We start from the raw sequence: 18,464 nt of genomic DNA, 5'->3' as shown, positions 1-18,464 counted from the left end.
AGTTCATTCTCTTGAATGGCCTTTTAGGGGGTTTGAAATCCTGAAATGTATGTACGTTATCAGAAAATAAAACAGGAACATTAGAATACAATTTCCCCCCAAAAAACAACAACAGAAAAAGTCCAGGTGATCCAGCTTGGTACCGGGTTGATGTCATAGAGTAGTTGTGCAGCTGGGGATTTTAGAACTCGGTCCACAACATCACACACCAAGTCCTCCAGTCTCTCCAGCAGGTTGTCAAAGGTTATGAAGGGACACTCCGCTTCAACGTGAGTGTACCTGCACACAGAAAAAATACCTCTCACAAATGCTTTTTTGCTTGGTATGATAGTACAAAACTAGCCAGGTACCTTAGATGGGCTATGGAAGCACCTTCACTCTTAAGCAGACAGCAACTACTAGACTGCAAAAACTCACTATTTTACCGTGAATATTTGGCTCCATTCCTACTCCTTGGCATGATGCCCAATTCAGATTGTTTGTTCAATCCCACCTTTTTATGTAGTCATTCACATTACAAAAACAAATGTGACTTGTACTGTGGACGGAATACGTCCGTAACGTCAAACGTATGTGCGCAACCGCGAGGCGCCCCGTTTACCCAAGTAAATGTGGCGCCTTGCGTACGTCTCTTTGTGACAATTTCAAGGATTGTGTGCAACCGGAGCCAATATTTTCTTATATGCATCAGTTGTAAAGCATCATCTTTTCGCTCCTGACTGTTTTTTCCTCCTTTCTCTGCAGTTTGCTTTTGTCGCGTCTGTTTTGTCGAACAATTGTGATGTTTGTCGCCTTCCGATGATGTAGAGGTTGGAGAGCACGCCGTGAGTATCCATATTGCACTCACGTCAGATACATATCCGATTTATATCCACATATGAAAGAGGCCTGGGTCGGATATGAAAAAAGACATTTGAATTGACCTGCAGTGTGTCTAATTTCTGGTCATTGTACTACAAATTAGCAGAAAGAAAGTGCCAGTGGAGTAAGACTAAATAGCAGTGAATAAATAAGGGGGAGGAAAATAATAACAACAATAAAAAAAATAAAAATAAAAACACTGGAGTACCAGTAAGTTTTTCTCTTACTCCACTGGCATTTTTTACCTACTTATTTCAAATACAAATTAGCTTGAAAAAAGTAAAATAAAAACTATTTAAATACTAAAACAAGTTACTTTTTACATGATGAATTTTATTTTAAGTGTAATCAGATTAGTTTGGACTAAAAATAAATATTTTTGGTGAGATTGTGAATTTTTGCAGCGGAGTGACTAACTTGCGCATTGTTTCCTGACTGCGATCCTGGGTTCACTTTAAGGTTACTCGCTGTTCATGTGGACTTAAATCAATTGCGTTTGTTTTGCTTGTCTAGAGAGTAGAATGGCATGCTCACTCTGAGAGGTGTCTGCGGGTGCGGGACTGCTCAGCTCGGTATGACAGAGCAATGCAGAAGCTGTCGCCCAGTGCAGGTATGCACGTCTCCAGGTAAAGCTGGGAGGACTGTGTCAGGTAAGCCTGCTCACCAAAGTAGTTGAGATTAAACAGTGTGGATCCGCCCTCCACCTGAGTCTGCACTAAAGTCGGAGGAAAAACCTGCACAGGAAACAGGAAGTAGATGATGATTATGTTTGGTGAACTGGTCCTGCATCTCCAGGTAGTCTTGCTAAACTAATATGACTTCGTGTGCTTCACCTCGTAGTAACCACGGCTGAAGAAGTGGTCCCTGAAGCACTGTGTGACCATGGATCGGACTCTGAGGACCTTGGATATGTTCTCTCCTCTGATCATCATGTGTCGGTTGTTAAGTTGGACGTCCACATCAGACTCCTCGTTCAGGAGGTTGTCGGCCCCGCCTGCTGGTGCCAGGCCAATCAGCTCCCAGAAGTCGCAGTGGAGCTCGTGGCCTCCAGGTGCCTTGTGGTATTTTGACAAAAACATGTCACAAACATGTTAATAAGACACTGGAAATTGTTTTAAATTGTTAAAAGAAATGCCTAATATACCTCCTATAGAAATACATAGAACATATAATCTCCAATAAATGACACAGAATGTTACTGCAAAACATTTCAGCATGTTTTGCTGCTTGTGTGCATGATAAGCAGGCATGTTTACCTGTTTTCCTTTGGGAACTGGAGTCACCGTCCCATAAAGAGCTACACTGCTCTCGGTAGACAACACTAAGCCATTATAGCACTGACACTGTAGACAAGAACAAGACCAATGAGTTGGTAGATGTTCATGCATTTTTACAGATGAATAAAAAAAAAACATTTCCACAGACATTCTACATAAAATTGAACAAACTGTTTACCAAGTAAAACAACATAACCACACAGAAGAACAATATATTATAATGAGGGCTGTCACTCACTGGACAATATAAAATCAGACTGTCAAAAAAGGGTAATTATTGGTTCAAGTTTTACCAGTTTATCAGACAGGACACACTGCAGGAAACCAGTGCCATCTCTCAGCACGATAAACATCAAATTTTTCCCTGTAGGCAAACACAATTCAATTAAAATGGGTTCACTTTTTAGAGAACAGTTAATATACAGTGGTGTGAAATTCTGTTGGCCCCCTTTCTGATTGAAATTTTTTTGGCATGTTTGTCACACTTAAATGTTTCTCATCATCAAACAAATTTAAATATTAGTCAAAGACAACACAAGTAAACACAAAATGCAGTTTTTAAATGGTTTTTATTAAGGGAGAAAAAAAAAATCAAAACCTACATGGCCTGTGTGAAAAAGTGATTCCCCCCTAAACCGAATAACTGGTTGGGCCACTCTGAGCAGTAGTAACTGCAATCAAACATTTGCAATCAGCACTCTTGCAGCGCTGTGGAGGAATTCTGGCCCCCCTCATCTTTGCAGAATTGTTATATGTCTAGCCACATTGGAGGGTTTTCGCGCATTAACTGTCTTTTTAAGGTCATGCCACAGCATCTCAATAGGATTCAGGTTAGTACTTTGAATAGGCCACTCCAAAGTCTTCATTTTGTTTTTCTTCAGCCATACAGAGGTGAATTTGCTGGTGTGTTTTGGATCATTGTCTTGCTGCAGAACCCAAGTTCGTTTCAGCTGAGGTGACGAACAGATGGACGGATAATCTCCTTCAGGATTTTTTGGTAGACAGCAGAATTCATGGTACCATTTATCACAGCAAAACTTCCAGGTCCTGAAGGACCAAAACACAGCCCCTGACCATCACACAACCACCACCATATTTTACTTTTGTTATGATGTTCTTTTTCTAAAATGCTGTATTACTTTTACGGCAGATGTAACACGACAAAAACCTTTTAAAAAATTCAACTTTTGACTCCTCAGACCAAAGAGTATTTTCCCAAGTGTCTTGGGGATCATCAAGACCTCTTCTGGCAAAATTGAAACTAGCCTTAAAGTTCTTTCTGCTCAGCAGTGGTTTTCGTCTTGGAACTATGCCATGCAGGCCATTTTACCCAATCTCCTTCTCATGGTAGAGTCATGAACACGGATCTTAACTGAGGCAAGTGAGGCCTGCCGTTTTTTTTTTTATGTTTGGATGAGTCGTCGCTACAGTCTTGGGGTAATTTTGGTCGGCTGGCCACTCCTGGGAAGCTTCCACTGTTGCTTGTGTGCTGTTTTTGCCATTTGTGGATAACGGCTCTCACTGTGGTGCGCTGGAGTCCCAAAGCTTTTGAAATGGCTTTATAACCTTTTCCAGACAAATAGACCTCAATTACTTTCTTTCTCATCTCTTCCTGAATTTCTTTAGATATCAGCATGATATCTAGCTTTTGGTCTACTTCACTTTGTCAGGCAGGTCCTATTTAAGTGATTTCTTGATTGAGAACAGGTGTGGCAGTATCAAGCCTGAGAGTGGCTAGAGAAACTTAACACTGGTATGATAAACCACAGTTAGGTTTTAACATGACCTCCTGAGTTTGCAGGTAGAGCAGCAATTCTGAGAACAATCACTTTTTCTTTTTTTTTAACACAGGGCCATGTAAGTTTGTATTTTTTCCTCGTTAATAAAAATCATTTAAAAATTGCATTTTATGTTTACTTGTGTTGTCTTTGACTAATATTTATATTTGTTTGATGATGGGAAACATTTAAGTGTGACAAACATGCAAAAAAAAAAAAAGAAATCAGAAAGGGGGCAAACACTTTTTCACACCACTGTAGCTATCCACATGTGACTTGAAGTCTCTTAACCTTGTCTCCTAAGGCGATGAACCCATCCAAACACTTTGACTTTTTGACCTCTCTTTGGTCCCAGATGACTGATTTTTACCTGCAAAAACACAAAAGGGAAGTTGAAGAATAACTACCAAATGCGTCCCACTTCATCAATAAGATTGTTGCTTATTTATCAACATTCCAATTATCAAAAAGCAATGATGAATTTGGATTTCTTGTTATGATGAGCAAAAATAAAACCAAAGATCAACCGTTTCCGCTTCGGACAAAGTGGGGTCCTTTTCAATAATGATTGTCTTGGCTTCCTCCAGGTTCTTCTCTCTCCTCTCACTGTCTTCCGCCTGTAAAATAAACAAGGACCAAAAAACCCAACCGTCAGACTAATGAACAAAATATATACGTGTATTGCAGCAGCTGATGTTAAAGGGTAAGTGAGGCACACACCTCCTTCTTTTCTTTGGACTCATTCTTGGCCTGTTCACGGTTAAAAGCTTTCTTTGCATTCTTCATCTGCGTCTTGGAGATCACTACCCAACGCTGACAGAAACAAATAAGGTATCAAAAATACTGAAATTGAACCGTCAGTTACATACAATAGGTACAATTCTTCAAAATGCGCAGGCAATCTCGTTAGGTAATGTACATTACGGAACACTATCAAAAGAGTATTCCACTTAAATTTAATACATAATTATTTACTCAGTGGACAAGAATAAATGTCTGTACGAAATATATATGAAATAACAAAAAAAAACAAACAAAAAAAAAAAACAAGTGTGTACAAATAATTTCCCGGTACCTCTTCCTCTTTCTGTGTGTCTACATAGATTGTAGGGAATGGTTCTTGGCCAGTGAAGAGCAGAGCCTGTGAAGGTAAATCCAAAAATACCATCAGATATCTGGGTGAAAATATCGCAAATATTCTTAGCACCATTACAACAAAAAATAAATAAAATTAAATATTTAAAAACAAAAACAAAAAAAACGCATGTTTCTTTAACTTTTGGAGAAAAATATAACGAAGGTCACACAAAACTTTGGAATTCATTTAAAGTAATATAAACACGTATGGTGTGAGCGTTACCTCACTACACTCAGTTCAATGAGCAAAGGATTAAGTCTGGGGTTTTGTACTTTTTTTCTTCATTCGAGTATTTAAGAAAAGACACAAATCACCTTTTCAATATGAATTTAAGTTAAAACGCTTTGTTGCACGCATCACTATTAACGTTGGTTAACTACTTTTACACTTGAATCACAGATCTGAATGTTAAAAAATTAGGGATGTTCGATACCACTTTTTTTCAGACTGATACCAGTACGAGTATTCAGTTGAGTACTCACCGATACCACTAGTACTTTTGATACATAAAATTTCAATTAACACAATGACATAATTGTGAAAAATGAACTCTTTAGTTCTGACGCTCATGATGATTTGTCGAACTGCCGCAGTATAGCGCCAATTACTGGTGAAACAATTTTTTGTGCAATAATATGTTTCGTAGTCTAAACATGGTATTCTGATTAATATAGTGTTTATGGAATAATAATTAAACAAATAAATTAAATTTTCACCTATTCCAGGAGGCATTCTTGTTGGGTACTATCTAAGGCTGCAACGAATACCATAATTTCTTGTGTATAATACACATTTTGTCCCCCCCACAATTGTAAAAAAAAAAAATCAATAGTGCGCATTATACATTGATAAAGGGGAAAATGGAAAAAAAAACGTTCACATTTTATAAATGTATGCCGCCAACTAGAGGTTATGAAAAAGCTGTACACTTTCATTCCAATATGCCATCGCCACCTCGAGGTTATGTGAAAGGTGTACACTTTCATTCTAATATATCATTCCAATATGCCACCACCATTCCTATATGACAGGTACATATGAATGCATATATGTACAGTTGTGATCATAAGTTTACATACCTGGCAGAATTTGTGAAATAAGTGTTTTTTTGTTTGTTTGTTTTTTAAATTACGACTGATGACTGGACAACAACCATCATTAATTTATATGAGATATAAATATATGAGAATATATTTACTCATTTACTAAATAAGTACGGCTGTACATTTCAAAATAAGAGTAAGTAAATAAAAACAAAGTATTACATGCTCAAATAAAGTGCTTAACTTCAGAGTAATTATTTGGAAAAAAACTAACAAGATACAGATAGTGCTTCATGTTTTGATCATATGGGTAGAAGCAAAGTCATGCATTGTAAAAATGCATTATACATAGGTAGAAGGGTTTTCCAGAATTTTGAGGTCAACTTTGGCGGTGCATATTATACATGGGTGCGCATTATACACGAGAAATTACGGTACTCCAGTATTTCGAGGATCCGCTTATTTAACTCATTCAATGCCAGCCCATAGTATCAGTTTGATACTATGTGTACAGACAGTAGCTGCCTGTCAAGGGCAAGAAAGAGTTAATTGTGAAGCTCGGAAGAGCAAACGCACAACGTGTTTACATCAACAATGCTAAGCGCACATATTTGATTCAAGGAGTGGAAAAATGGTGAAAATGCAAAGTTTGCAAATTGTGTTAAACAGCAAAGACGGTGACGACGTCAGAGAAAATAAATGTGGGGGAAAAAATACGAAATGTCAAATGTGCCTTTCAGACTGAGCACAAAGGTGAACGCCAAATTGCTCATTTCTACAATGGAGCAGTGACTGCAATTGACTTGTTACGCAGATGTATTTGGATTTGAACAGCTCTGCAGTGATTGAGTGCGTCTTTGAACCACAGTGAGTACACAATTTAGTGACTTATGTTTGTATTGTTCCATTTGTCACGCCACTGTGTTTACTGCCTTCTTTTGTGACTATTATCGGCTCCTCGATGATTTGATTGATAGCTGTGGCTCATTTCTTTGATGTCCATTATGTACCTAATGATAGTTTAAGCGCAACTTAATAATGTAGTGACATTTCGTCTGTTGGGAGCGTGTGGAGAAGTGTGCTTTAGAAGTGGCCCACTTGTTTCCATGTTTGAGTACTCATTTGGCCAGTGTTGTACCTGAACTAGTTCATATTTTGTGTGAACGTGAACTGAACTTAGTTAATTTCTGCCTGATAAACATAAATGACAACGCGCTCATTCTGGCGTTAAAGAACTTTCGAACCAAAGTTAATTTTCATTCAAGAGTGCCAGGTTTTGCTCGGGACTTCCAGGACAAAACGCATATGGACACACTATATACGAGGTTTTGTATGTTGGGAATGAACGCCGTATTTGGCAACCGCTATTCATGTTTACATTCGGCAGGCAGTCACAGCAGTCTGTGTGCGCGCGAGTTGCATTCAGGAACACTGCGTAAATGGCTGCGAATGTGTTCTTTGGTTGTTTTATAATGTAATACATCATGTAAAAATTGATTACTAGGAAATGTATTATTTCTCCTAGAATGCTTTAGTTCAGGGGTCTCCAACCTTTTTGAAAGTGAGAACTAAGTCTTGAGCATTGATTGATGTGAAGGGCTACCCGTTTAATACGCACTTCTGAAATAATAAAATTACCTTTAATGATATGTCATTACTAATAATTAATGATATTCAACTCCATGAGGACACTGATCCAGCTGTTAATAATTCCTCACAATAATCATCAACAATGACTTAACAAGTTAGGAAAGATACATATCAATATGCAACATTATTTTCATAAATCTCAAGTGTTTACATTTTCAAATGTTCACCTCTGAAACATTCTTAGGAAATCACAATGTCCCATCACTGGTGAAATATCTTTAGAACAGGCCTGTAGGCTACTCATGTGGTCCTTGGGGGACCCCTGCTTTAGTTACAACACTGTGATATCAGATGAGAAAAAATGTTTTGTCAATATATTTAGCCAGCGCTACAAGGAATGCAAAGTTATCAATGTCCTTTCACCATCGTTCATGTCATACTGTCGTGCGTGGTTTTGTTTGCAGATTTAGGACAAAAGTCCTTTTTTTGTTTTAATTCCTCATTTAAAAAAAGTTTTTTTCTCATGTTTTTGAAATTGTAGGGTGAAAGCTGCAGCTGGCTACTTGCGTGGACTGAATGGGTGGCAACAATGAAGAAATGAAATGCCAGTATTTTTACGGTAATAGCCTGTCAGCAACATAGAAAATTCTGGAAAACCCTTCAACCTATGTATAATGCATTTTTACAATCCACGATTTTGCTTCTACCCATGTGATCAAAACGAAGTATCTGTATTTTGTTAGTTTTTTTTCAAAGAATTATTCTGAAGGGAGGGCTAGGGATGGGGGAAGTCTTGGCGTCCCTGCTAAAGCTACTCCCCCCGCGACTCGACCTCGGATAAGCAGTAGAAAAATGGATGGATGGATATTCTGAAGTTAAGCACTTTATTTGAAAATGCTTTTTTTAATGCTTTCTTTTTATTTACTTGCTCTTATTTTGAAATTCACAGCCCTACTTTATTTAGTAAATGAGAAAACACAAAGTTGTTCTCATATGTTTGATTACCCAGGTAGAATTTGTAAGATGTGTCCAATTCTTTAAAGAAAACATGAAGGCGAAACATTTGATTTTAATGGGATTCAAATTAAACTGTCAAGCATTTCAGAAAACCATTATCATTAAACAAAACATAAACATAAATAAAACGATGGTGGTTGTTTTTCAGTCACCAGTCGTATTTGGGGGGGATTCACAAATTCTGCCTGGGTATGTAAACTTATGTGCACAACTGTACAGATATGCAGTCATACCTACCCCCTGTCATATTGGAATGAAAGTGTAGGCTCCACCTTTTTCATACCCACTAGGTGGAGGTGTCATACTAGAATGAAAGTGTACAACTTTTTCATAATTTCTAGGGGGCGGAGGCGTATTAGAATGAAAGTGTACAGCTTTTTCATAACCTCTAGATGGTGGCATACATTTATAAAATGCGAAAGTTTTTTTTCATTTTTCCCCGATACCTATATATAATGCGCTATTGACGTTTGACAATTTTTTGAGGAAACAAATGCGCAATATACGCGAGAAATTACGGTAGTTCATTTTTGGAACAGTGAACGGAACTTTGAACTAGTCTGCGTAGTAAATGAAATTCGCCGACATTTGGCACGTCAAGTTTGCTATAAGCTTGGCCATGCTTTCCATGGCATTCCATGACGCCTGCAGCTATAGTTGACCAACAATTAAGATTGTTTCATGTCGCAATGTCACAATGGTCATTGCACCAGACTATTGCTATATTAGTCATTCAAACTGCTCTAAGTGCTAGAGGACTCTGCATCTTTTTGTACAATTGTCAAAAAAAAATTTTTTTACATTTATTATTATTATTATTATTTTTTTTTTAATTGTACCGGCATTACCAGATAACTAGCACCCCCTTTATTGCTCAGTGACGGTTTTTCTCAATGTCTTTATGTCTCAAAAGTGTTCTCTGTCAATTGACTGTCTTTTGTCGTACTAGAGCGGCTCCAACTACCGGAGACAAATTCCTTGTGTGGTTTTTTTGGACATACTTGGCAAAATAAAGAGGATTTTGAGTTCGGATTAAACTTGAAGTTCAGAGTTTGAACTTCAAGTTTGAGTTCAAACTCTGTAACTCCAATTGAAAAGTCGAAGTCAAGCCAACCGCAAGATTGTTCATATAAAGCAACACGGCATTTATTTATTTCATTTTTTTAAAAGCACTACAGCAACACCTGCAGAGGCCAATTGCCAACTTCAAAATAAAAACCCCACCATTAGACATCAATGCCTTGTTAGGCTTTTGCCTGTGAATAGTCTCATTCATCCAGGTCATGTCATTCTCAGAGCAATGACACTTCCTTCCTTTCACCCGAAGGAAGGACTGTGTTACGTCACTCTCGCAACTTTTGCACACGGAATGAAAAAAAATAAAAAATAAACTAGAAAAATGGCAGCTTACGGATGTGGTGATTTTGAAAGTATTTAAAAAAAAAAAAAAAAAAAAAAAAAAAACCCTGCAAAAGTAACCTGCATCTGCTAAAGAAGATTTTGACAATTACAATATAATAATAATAGAATATAGGTAGTTTTGACCTCCTGACTTTACTTTTGCTTTCAGTATCAGTGACTGGTATCGGCAGCCTTCACAAGTACCTGATACTTTAAAATAAGACCGGTATTGGCCCGATACCGATTCCTGGTATCGTACTTACCCATCCCTATTAAAAATTGTACTTGAAACATTGCCTGTACGCTGCTTACCTTGAGAGAAGTCTTGAAGGGTTTCTGCTCAGAGCCATCTCCATCCTGGTCGTTGCCACATTTGTCCGACACATATAGTTCACCTGTGGTACGCAAGTGCAGTATTTTTTAGCAAAAGTTCTCCAAACAACATTACATTTGAGATTGATGATAAACGACAGAATACGTTTTTTGAGTCAAATTGGAGATTTTTATCTTTACTAATAACAGTGCAAGAAATAACCTAAAGATTATGTTTACCATTGAACAAAAAGAATATGGTGCCTTGTTTTGAGGTGCCATTCCTGAGCCACTGCAGTATCTGTTTTTTAATGTATTATACTCATTCATTATGATGTAATCTATCAAGGGTTAACCTTGCAGTTAATTTGGTTTCAGTTGTTAAATGGCTTCAGAATATTTGATATTACAAGTATGTAAAGGCATACAATTAGATGGTTCTACACCTCCATTTTAGTCCAGCTGTGTTTGATTATACTGATTGGACTTGATTAGGAAAGCCACACACCTGTCTAGATGAGACCTTACAGCTCACAGTCCATGTCAGAGCAAATGAGAATCATGAGGTCAAACGAACTGCCTAAAGAGCTCAGAGATAGAATTGTGGCAAGGCACCGATATGGCCAAGGTTACAACAAAAATTCTGCTGCACTTTACGTTCCTAAGAGCACAGTGGCCTCCATAATCCTTAAATGAAAGACGTTTGGAACGACCAGAACCCTTCCCGGACGGCAAAACTGAGCAATCTGGGGAGAAGAGTCTTGGTGAGAGAGGTAAAGAAGAACCCAAAGATCACTGTGATCAAAGTTGCAGAGATGCAGTCGGGAGATGGGAGAAAGCTCCAGAAAGTCAACCATCACTGCAGCCCTCCACCAGTGGGGGCTTCACGGCAGAGTGGCCCGACGGAAGCCTCTACTCAGTGCGAGACACATGAAAGCGTGCATGGAGTTTGCATTAAAAAAAAAAAACATAAAAAAAAAAACCATCTGAAGGACTGAAAGATGGTGAGAAATAAGATTCTCTGGTCTGATGAAACCAAGATAGAACTTTTTGGCCTTAATTCTAAGCAGTATGTGTGGAGAAAACCAGTCACTGCTCATCACCTGTCCCAATACAGTCCCAACATTGAAGCATGGTGGTGGCAGCATCATGCTGTGGGTGTTTTTCAGCTGCAGGGACAGGACGACTGGTTGCAATCAAAGGAAAGATGAATGCGGCCAAGTACAGCGATATCCTGAACAAAAACCTTTTCCAGAGTGCTCATGACCTCAGACTGGGCCGAAGGTTCACCTTCCAACAAGACAATGACCCTAAGCACACAGCTAAAATAACGAAGGAATGGCTTAAGAACAACTACTTGACTGTTCTTGAATGGCCCAGCCAGAGCCCTGACTTAAAACCAATTGAGCATCTCTGGAGAGACCTGAAAATGGCTGTCCAAAAACGTTCACCATCCAACCTGACAGAACCGGAGAGGATCTGCAAGGAGGAATGGCAGAGGATCACCAAATCCAGGTGTGAAAAACTCATGGCTGTATAAGGTCTTCTACTAAATACTGAGCAAACGGTATGAATACTTAAATCTGAAATAATTTCTACAATTCTGTTTTCTCTGTCAATATGGGGTGCTGTGTGTATGTTAATGAGGGGGGGGAGGGGGAATTAACTTAAATGATTTTAGCAAATGGCTGCAACAAAGTGAAAAAAATAAGGGGCTCTGAATACTTTCCGTACCCACTGTATATAAATAACTAAATACATTAAAATAATTTATTATACAGTTAATTTATTTTATTATGCATCTATTTATTTAATTTAGCTACTTTTGGTCCTCCATACGTTTTCGTCCTTACCCCAGTTAAATCAATTTTGTGGTGAGTCTTTCAAGATGCATTAAAATGTTCATGACTTTGGGAATGTTTTTGACAAATTCAAAGCCAAAATCTGTTGAAGGCACTTTTGTTTCACTTTTGATGTGCAGAGACTACAAGCACATGGCTGAAACTAATCAGTTAATATCATGACAATAACTGCAAGAACTGTTAACTACTTGATTTCCAGGTCTGTTCTCAACCGCATAGCCAAAATGTTCCCATACCGCTGACCTAAATGAGCTTCGAGGTTCTGCAATTTCACGGTTATTTGTATTACTAGCTGTTTCCGATTCTCCTCCGGTTCGCTCTCCTCACATACTTGAACAGAACAAGAATTAGCAGTTGCCACTGTTTTGCTCACTCTGGACTGATGACCATCACTAGAAAAAGTAGTCACATGACAGTGACACGCAGTTGTAGGAGGCTTGGTGATGAAATTGATCTTCAATCTAAGATCACGATTTTTTTTCAAATTAATTTAAGTATACGAGATTTTGTAGTGGTGTCCTACTGATAAGCACATCTGCCTCACAGATCAAAGTTGTGGGTTCGTATCTGGGCTCACGACTTGTGTGTAGTTGCATGTTCTCTCCGTGGTTGTGTGGGTTTTCTCCGGGTACTCCTGTTTCCACCCACATATCCAAAAAGATGCATGTTAGGTTAATTGAAGGCTCTAAATTGACCTTGGGTGTGAATGTGAGTGTAATGGCTGTCTGCATGTGCGCTGCAATTGGCTGGTGACAGGTCCAGGGTGTACCCTTCCTCGCACTGTCAGCTGGGATAGGCATCAGCACGCCTGCGACCCTAATGAGGATAAGCGATATAGAAAATGGATGGAGCACTGTGAGCTCAGATGTCTTTACCTGGATTAGAGACACAAAATCTGGAAGTTGGAACAGACGTGCCGCGTTTCTCCCATTTCAAAGACAACATAGGTTTGTGCTGCGATTATTGCATTGCTATTTTTGGTTTAGATACTGAATTATTACAGTCCTCATAGCATCTGTATCTTGACTCCTACTAAGGACTTGTGTTCTAAACAAATAATGTTAATAAGTGACCGTCATAAGGAAATAGATTAAGCGAATGAAGTGAAAAAATCTAGACTTTGACAGATCATAAAGGTTCAAGAATAATTAAGTGTAAAGATAAGAGTATATAAAGTGTTGTGATTTTCAGTTTCGATCTGTATAGTTATAAGCCCTAATAAAACTATAAAATGGACCCGTGATAAAGGGGGGAAACTCTTAAAAGTATTGGCTCTTACAGCAATGAAACCAAGAAATCACAAACTGTTAGCATAAATGATGATCATTAGCCTTATCATTTTAGACTTAACATCGTACTTTAGCATGATAATAAATCACGTCAATAATTTAAAAAAGCCATAATTCGGATGCAGAATAACTTCTGATTGCACTATTCACCCAATCGCTACACAAAACGCAATGATTTATACTATAGGTAATGTTTATTTTACAGGATTTTGGTGAACAAAAGCTGTAATGGGTTACCATTTGGCCACAATTATTTCATTAGTGGATGTCCGTTTTTATAAATCCTACCATGCAATACAACACTCATTTCAGGAGTACGTTAATTCAACTTAAGTCAGTCAAAATGTAAGTGGATCTGAGAGCATACTTAGCCCGCAGAGATTCATTGGTTTCTGACTTACCAACAGACACTTGGTCCACACCTTTGGTTAGAGCCGTTGCCATATCAGTCCATGTTTGTAGTCCGCTGACTGAATAATTACGTGAAAAAAACAATGCAAGAGGCAGCTGGCGGCTGTCTGTCCTGTTGTACTGTTAGACAAGAAGCTCTACAGACATGGACGGGTCCTATCGTATTCGCTGTAGGACAGGTTTCAAGACTGATTCAATACCCGCAGACAATTGGTGGAATTTATTATCAGCAAAGTGATTTGAAACGCCCTAAATCTCTCCCTTAATCCAGTGATTCACAACCTGTGTGCCGTGAGCGCGCTTCAGGTGGGCCGTGGGAAATTATACAATTTTACGTAATTACAAATTTTTTTTTTTTACAAGAAATAATATATCTTTGTTCATCTATTTATGCCAGTGAGGCATAGTGACAGACAGAAGAAATAAATGCTCTTCTATTCGATGGCAGGAAGTACATACAGTAATTAATGTATCCACTTTCTGTGACATTTGTTTGTTGGTGTGCCATGAGATTTTTCAATTGTAAAATATGTGCCTTGGCTCCATAAAGGTTGGAAATCACTGCCTTAATCACAGATTTTAGTATGTACAGTTCCAGAAGTGGGCCAGTGGCAAAGGTACTGACACTCTGCACTTAAGTAGAAGTATACAGTATACTTATGTACAAAATACACTTGTAAAAGTAGAAATTCTGATTCAACTCCTTCACCGTAAAGTAAAAAAGTACATACTCTGAAATGTACTTAACAAATGAAACATACATTCTTGAAAGGTCAATAAAACAAAACTGAAAGTGTTAAGTATTGGAGGGGGGAAAAAACAGGATACAACAGACATTGCATATACAGTATATAAACGATCTCAGAAAGCCAAAAGGGGTTTCAGGGACTTTTGTTTCAGTTTTGATGTTCAGAGAAATACAAGCACATGGCTGAAACTAATATCATGACAATAACTGCTATTTGTTACTGAATTGAAATGACACACTAAAAATTACAAGCTAAATTGACATGATCGAGTACTGGTATGTTCCTGAAAGAGGCCTCTGCATTATTTTGTGACAAATAACTGAAATCTCTCATCCAAATAAACTCGGCTTTAGCGCACAAGGATGAGTTGAGTTTTGATATAGATAATTTACAAGTATAGTAAAACATAAAATGTATTCATATAATATGTACATTTGTCGGAGTAGACTGCCTGTGATTTCTTCCGTGCATCACTTAAATTCATTTCGGAGGGTATCTTTGAAGGTGCATTAACATGTTCGACTTGACATGGGTACATTTTTTTGAAGCACTAAAAGCAAATACTGTAGACTGGCTTTTGTCAACTACATGATTTCCATCTCTGTTCTCAACTGGGTAGTTGAAATGCTTTCATACTGCTGACCTAAAAGAGCCGTCATGTCCCGGTTATTTGTGGTACGAGCCATCTTTCCTCCTCGCCTCATGTAGTTTAATAGAGGTAGCCACAGTTTTGCTCACTCCGGTCATATGACGACGATGAGATAATGTAAAACTAGTGTAATATCTAGACTATGCGTGCAGGATGTTGAATGGCAGTTGTGACATCAGCAAATATGAAAAGCAAAGGATCAAGGTAACAATGAAAGAGGATATTTAAGCTTGAACATTGGCTCAGGTCAGACAGTTTATATGGAAAGTGCTTGGGCAGGAGTTGTTGACGATAGCAGCTCTTGTATGAATGTGCATTGTTACCAGTCTTGGCAAAAAAAGCAACTGAAGTGCATCAGCGACTGTGTCATCCTAACCACATACGAGGGAATTACAGTATCACTGGGTGTAAACCTTTCAAAATTATTTGCTCTTGGTTACGGCAATGGAACAAAGAAATCACATACTGTGTCACCTTTATATATCATCATCATTAGCGTTACCGTTTTAGATTGAACATTGTACCAGCCGTAATGGTAAATAATGCTAACTATAAAAACCTAACACGCCACACACAATAAATACCGCTGCTATTCACTCTTGTGTTTGTTTGACAGTATTTGTATGAACAATTAAATCGTGATAACGTAACTCACTGACGTAGAATTCTGTGCGGCAAAATGACAGCTGTAATGGGTTACCCTTCGGGTAAGGTACAGGGTTTCATTTTCATGTCCGTTTTATAATCTTACCATACTACACTCATTTCAGCAGTACATCAACACGCCGAAAAATGTCTGTGAATATGACAGCGTAGGAGTTACTAGCATGCTAACGGCTAGCATGTCTGTGAATGATGCAATTGGTACGGCACTGTACACATGTCACCAGAAGCTAGGTGGCTAACATACGTTAGCCCACAGAGATTCCTTAGTTTCTTACTTACCAACTGACACTTGGTCCACACCTTTAGTTATATCCGTCGCCATATCGGGTCCAGACGCTGTTGTAGTCCGCTGACGAATAAATACGTTTAGAAAATAAAATTGCAAGAGGCACCTGCCGGCTATGCTTGTCTTCTTGTAGTGTTTGACATGAAGCTCTACGCACACACACTGGTGACGAGTGATTAAGAGTCCCACATGGTTTCTAGGCAGGCCACGCCCCACTGCAATAGGATAGGCTACGCAGACGTAACGAGATGACCATCCCAGACATGCATCACATTAGTACGAAATAAAAACAAACACGTTTTTTTATGGCTAGGTTTGGGCTGTGGTTGGGTCTTAAGGCGGTTTAGGATGGGTTATGGGTAGGGTTAGTGGGAAACATATTAACGCCTCCACACTTAAGTCACACCTTTTCCCGTCTGGAAGCAGTAGGGTGTGTTCTACAAGATACAACAGCCAATCATAGTGCAGCAGTGCATGTCTCGGAGCCAGTAATATTGGAGTAGGGCGTGCCCTGCCTACAAACTACGCGGGAATCCTAATAACACCACACTGAGTGGTCCTGCCACATTCGCTGCAATACAATCCAAAGGAAATGAGAATTTTTGAGAGACAGTGTTTCTGTAATCCTTTTACTGAATTGATTTTTGTTGGTTTGTTATATCCAGGGAAGCCGAATCACATATTTTGTACTAGAGCGTTCTTGAACTGGGGCAGAGGCAAAATTACTCAAACTCTGTACTTAAGTAGAAGTACAGAGACAGAAAAAAATATATACTCTGATTAAAGTGGAAATTCGGATTAAAGTACTTGAAAGTCAAAAAGACAGCCTCTGAAATGTACATAAGAACAAATAAAAGCTAGTCTCTTTAAAGATGAACAAACATAATTCTGAAAGTGTTAGTTATTTTAATAAAGGTCACCGACGAATAAAGCTTGTAAAAGGGTATTTAAAAAATATTTTCAATATCTTTTTAAGTCCAGATAAAATTGTGTTTAAACAAGTCTCATTTATGGAAAAACTAGGGCTGCAAGTAAGGATTATTTAATAATCGATTATTCTGTTGAGTAGTTTTTTTTTTATTAATCGATGAATTGGATTAAAAAAATCCATCCCTTTATTAAAGAACAGTACATTACTTCAAATTGACAGTGTGAAAAATGCACAAACAAATTGATCCAGTTACTGTTTTGGCCTGTAACATGTCAGGAAATTGGAAAATAATTATCAACATTTTTACCGAAGTAAAAGAAGATGTTTGCAAAATGTCTTCTTTTAATGGAACAGAGTGATCAGTCTGCTTTATTATAATACATTCACTCATCAATTCATTTTCTGTTCCACTTGTCCACACTAGTGTCGCGGGTGTCCTGGAGCCTACCACAGCTGACTTCAGGCAAGAGGCAGGATACACCTTAAACTGGCCGCCAGCCAATCGAAGGGCAGAGATAGACAAACAACCATTTGCACTCACCTACGGGGAATTTAGAGTCTTCAATAAACCTACCGTGCATATTTTTGCAATGTGGGAGGAAATCGGAGTACCCGGAGGAAACCCACCCAGGCACGGGGGGGGGGGGGGGAACATGCATCAGATCCCCAGAACTGTGAGGCAAATGTGCTAACCAGTCACCCACCGTTCCAGCTGCTTTATTATTATCATAAATATAATTATTATTTACTGTTGAGAGGCTGAAAATTCCAAGGATTTGGCCAATTTTAAGTTAAAGGTCTCTAAACGATAAATCGACTATCAAAAATCAAAATCAATTAAGTCAATTAATCGTTGCACCTCTATGAATAACTTTTCTGTTGTAACTTTTTTTTTTTTTTACAGTGTTTTTAATTTCACAACAAAAAAATGTCAGGTGGCACAACCATATATATACATAAAACTACAGTGTATATACGTTCCTAATCTTTAAGATAAATATTGAATATATAATTATTTGGCAACCATCCCTTAGGGTGTCTACAATAGGCAACATTACTTTTTCTCATTCTCTAGGTCAGGTTTTAAATGGGCTTTCACTTGTATAGCACGACCTTCAAAGTAGTCAAAGTGCTTCAACACAATCATTCACCGGATGACGCAGCATCATATGTTACTGAGGTTTCAGTAACATAGAAATGGTCC

The 18,464-nt window shown here is 38.3% G+C and overlaps 1 protein-coding gene across 2 annotated transcripts in view; it reads right to left on the bottom strand.

Annotated features, from left to right (window-relative positions):
• nars1 (asparaginyl-tRNA synthetase 1) overlaps positions 1-16,512 on the bottom strand; it is a 21,426-nt gene extending 4,914 nt beyond the window's left edge. Inside the window, exons 1-12 of one of the 2 annotated variants that reach the window (XM_061800387.1) lie at positions 16,323-16,512; positions 10,418-10,500; positions 4,992-5,057; positions 4,637-4,729; positions 4,444-4,533; positions 4,208-4,286; positions 2,432-2,502; positions 2,118-2,204; positions 1,695-1,916; positions 1,396-1,595; positions 144-279; positions 1-40 (exon numbers count right to left, since the gene is read on the bottom strand). The exon at positions 1-40 is cut by the window's left edge and continues 74 nt beyond it. In XM_061800387.1, coding sequence (XP_061656371.1) covers positions 1-40; positions 144-279; positions 1,396-1,595; positions 1,695-1,916; positions 2,118-2,204; positions 2,432-2,502; positions 4,208-4,286; positions 4,444-4,533; positions 4,637-4,729; positions 4,992-5,057; positions 10,418-10,500; positions 16,323-16,365 — 1,210 coding nt within the window. In that variant the 5' untranslated portion in view covers positions 16,366-16,512. Of the gene's footprint in view, positions 41-143; positions 280-1,395; positions 1,596-1,694; positions 1,917-2,117; positions 2,205-2,431; positions 2,503-4,207; positions 4,287-4,443; positions 4,534-4,636; positions 4,730-4,991; positions 5,058-10,417; positions 10,501-13,969; positions 14,121-16,322 lie in introns of those variants that run through there. The other variant, XM_061800388.1, reaches the window with a different exon arrangement.
• Positions 16,513-18,464: the final 1,952 nt, after the last annotated feature.

Source organism: Phyllopteryx taeniolatus, chromosome 15 (assembly GCF_024500385.1).
Source record: "Phyllopteryx taeniolatus isolate TA_2022b chromosome 15, UOR_Ptae_1.2, whole genome shotgun sequence".
NCBI lineage: Eukaryota > Metazoa > Chordata > Actinopteri > Syngnathiformes > Syngnathidae > Phyllopteryx > Phyllopteryx taeniolatus.
This window is presented reverse-complemented; position numbering and strand designations above follow the sequence as displayed.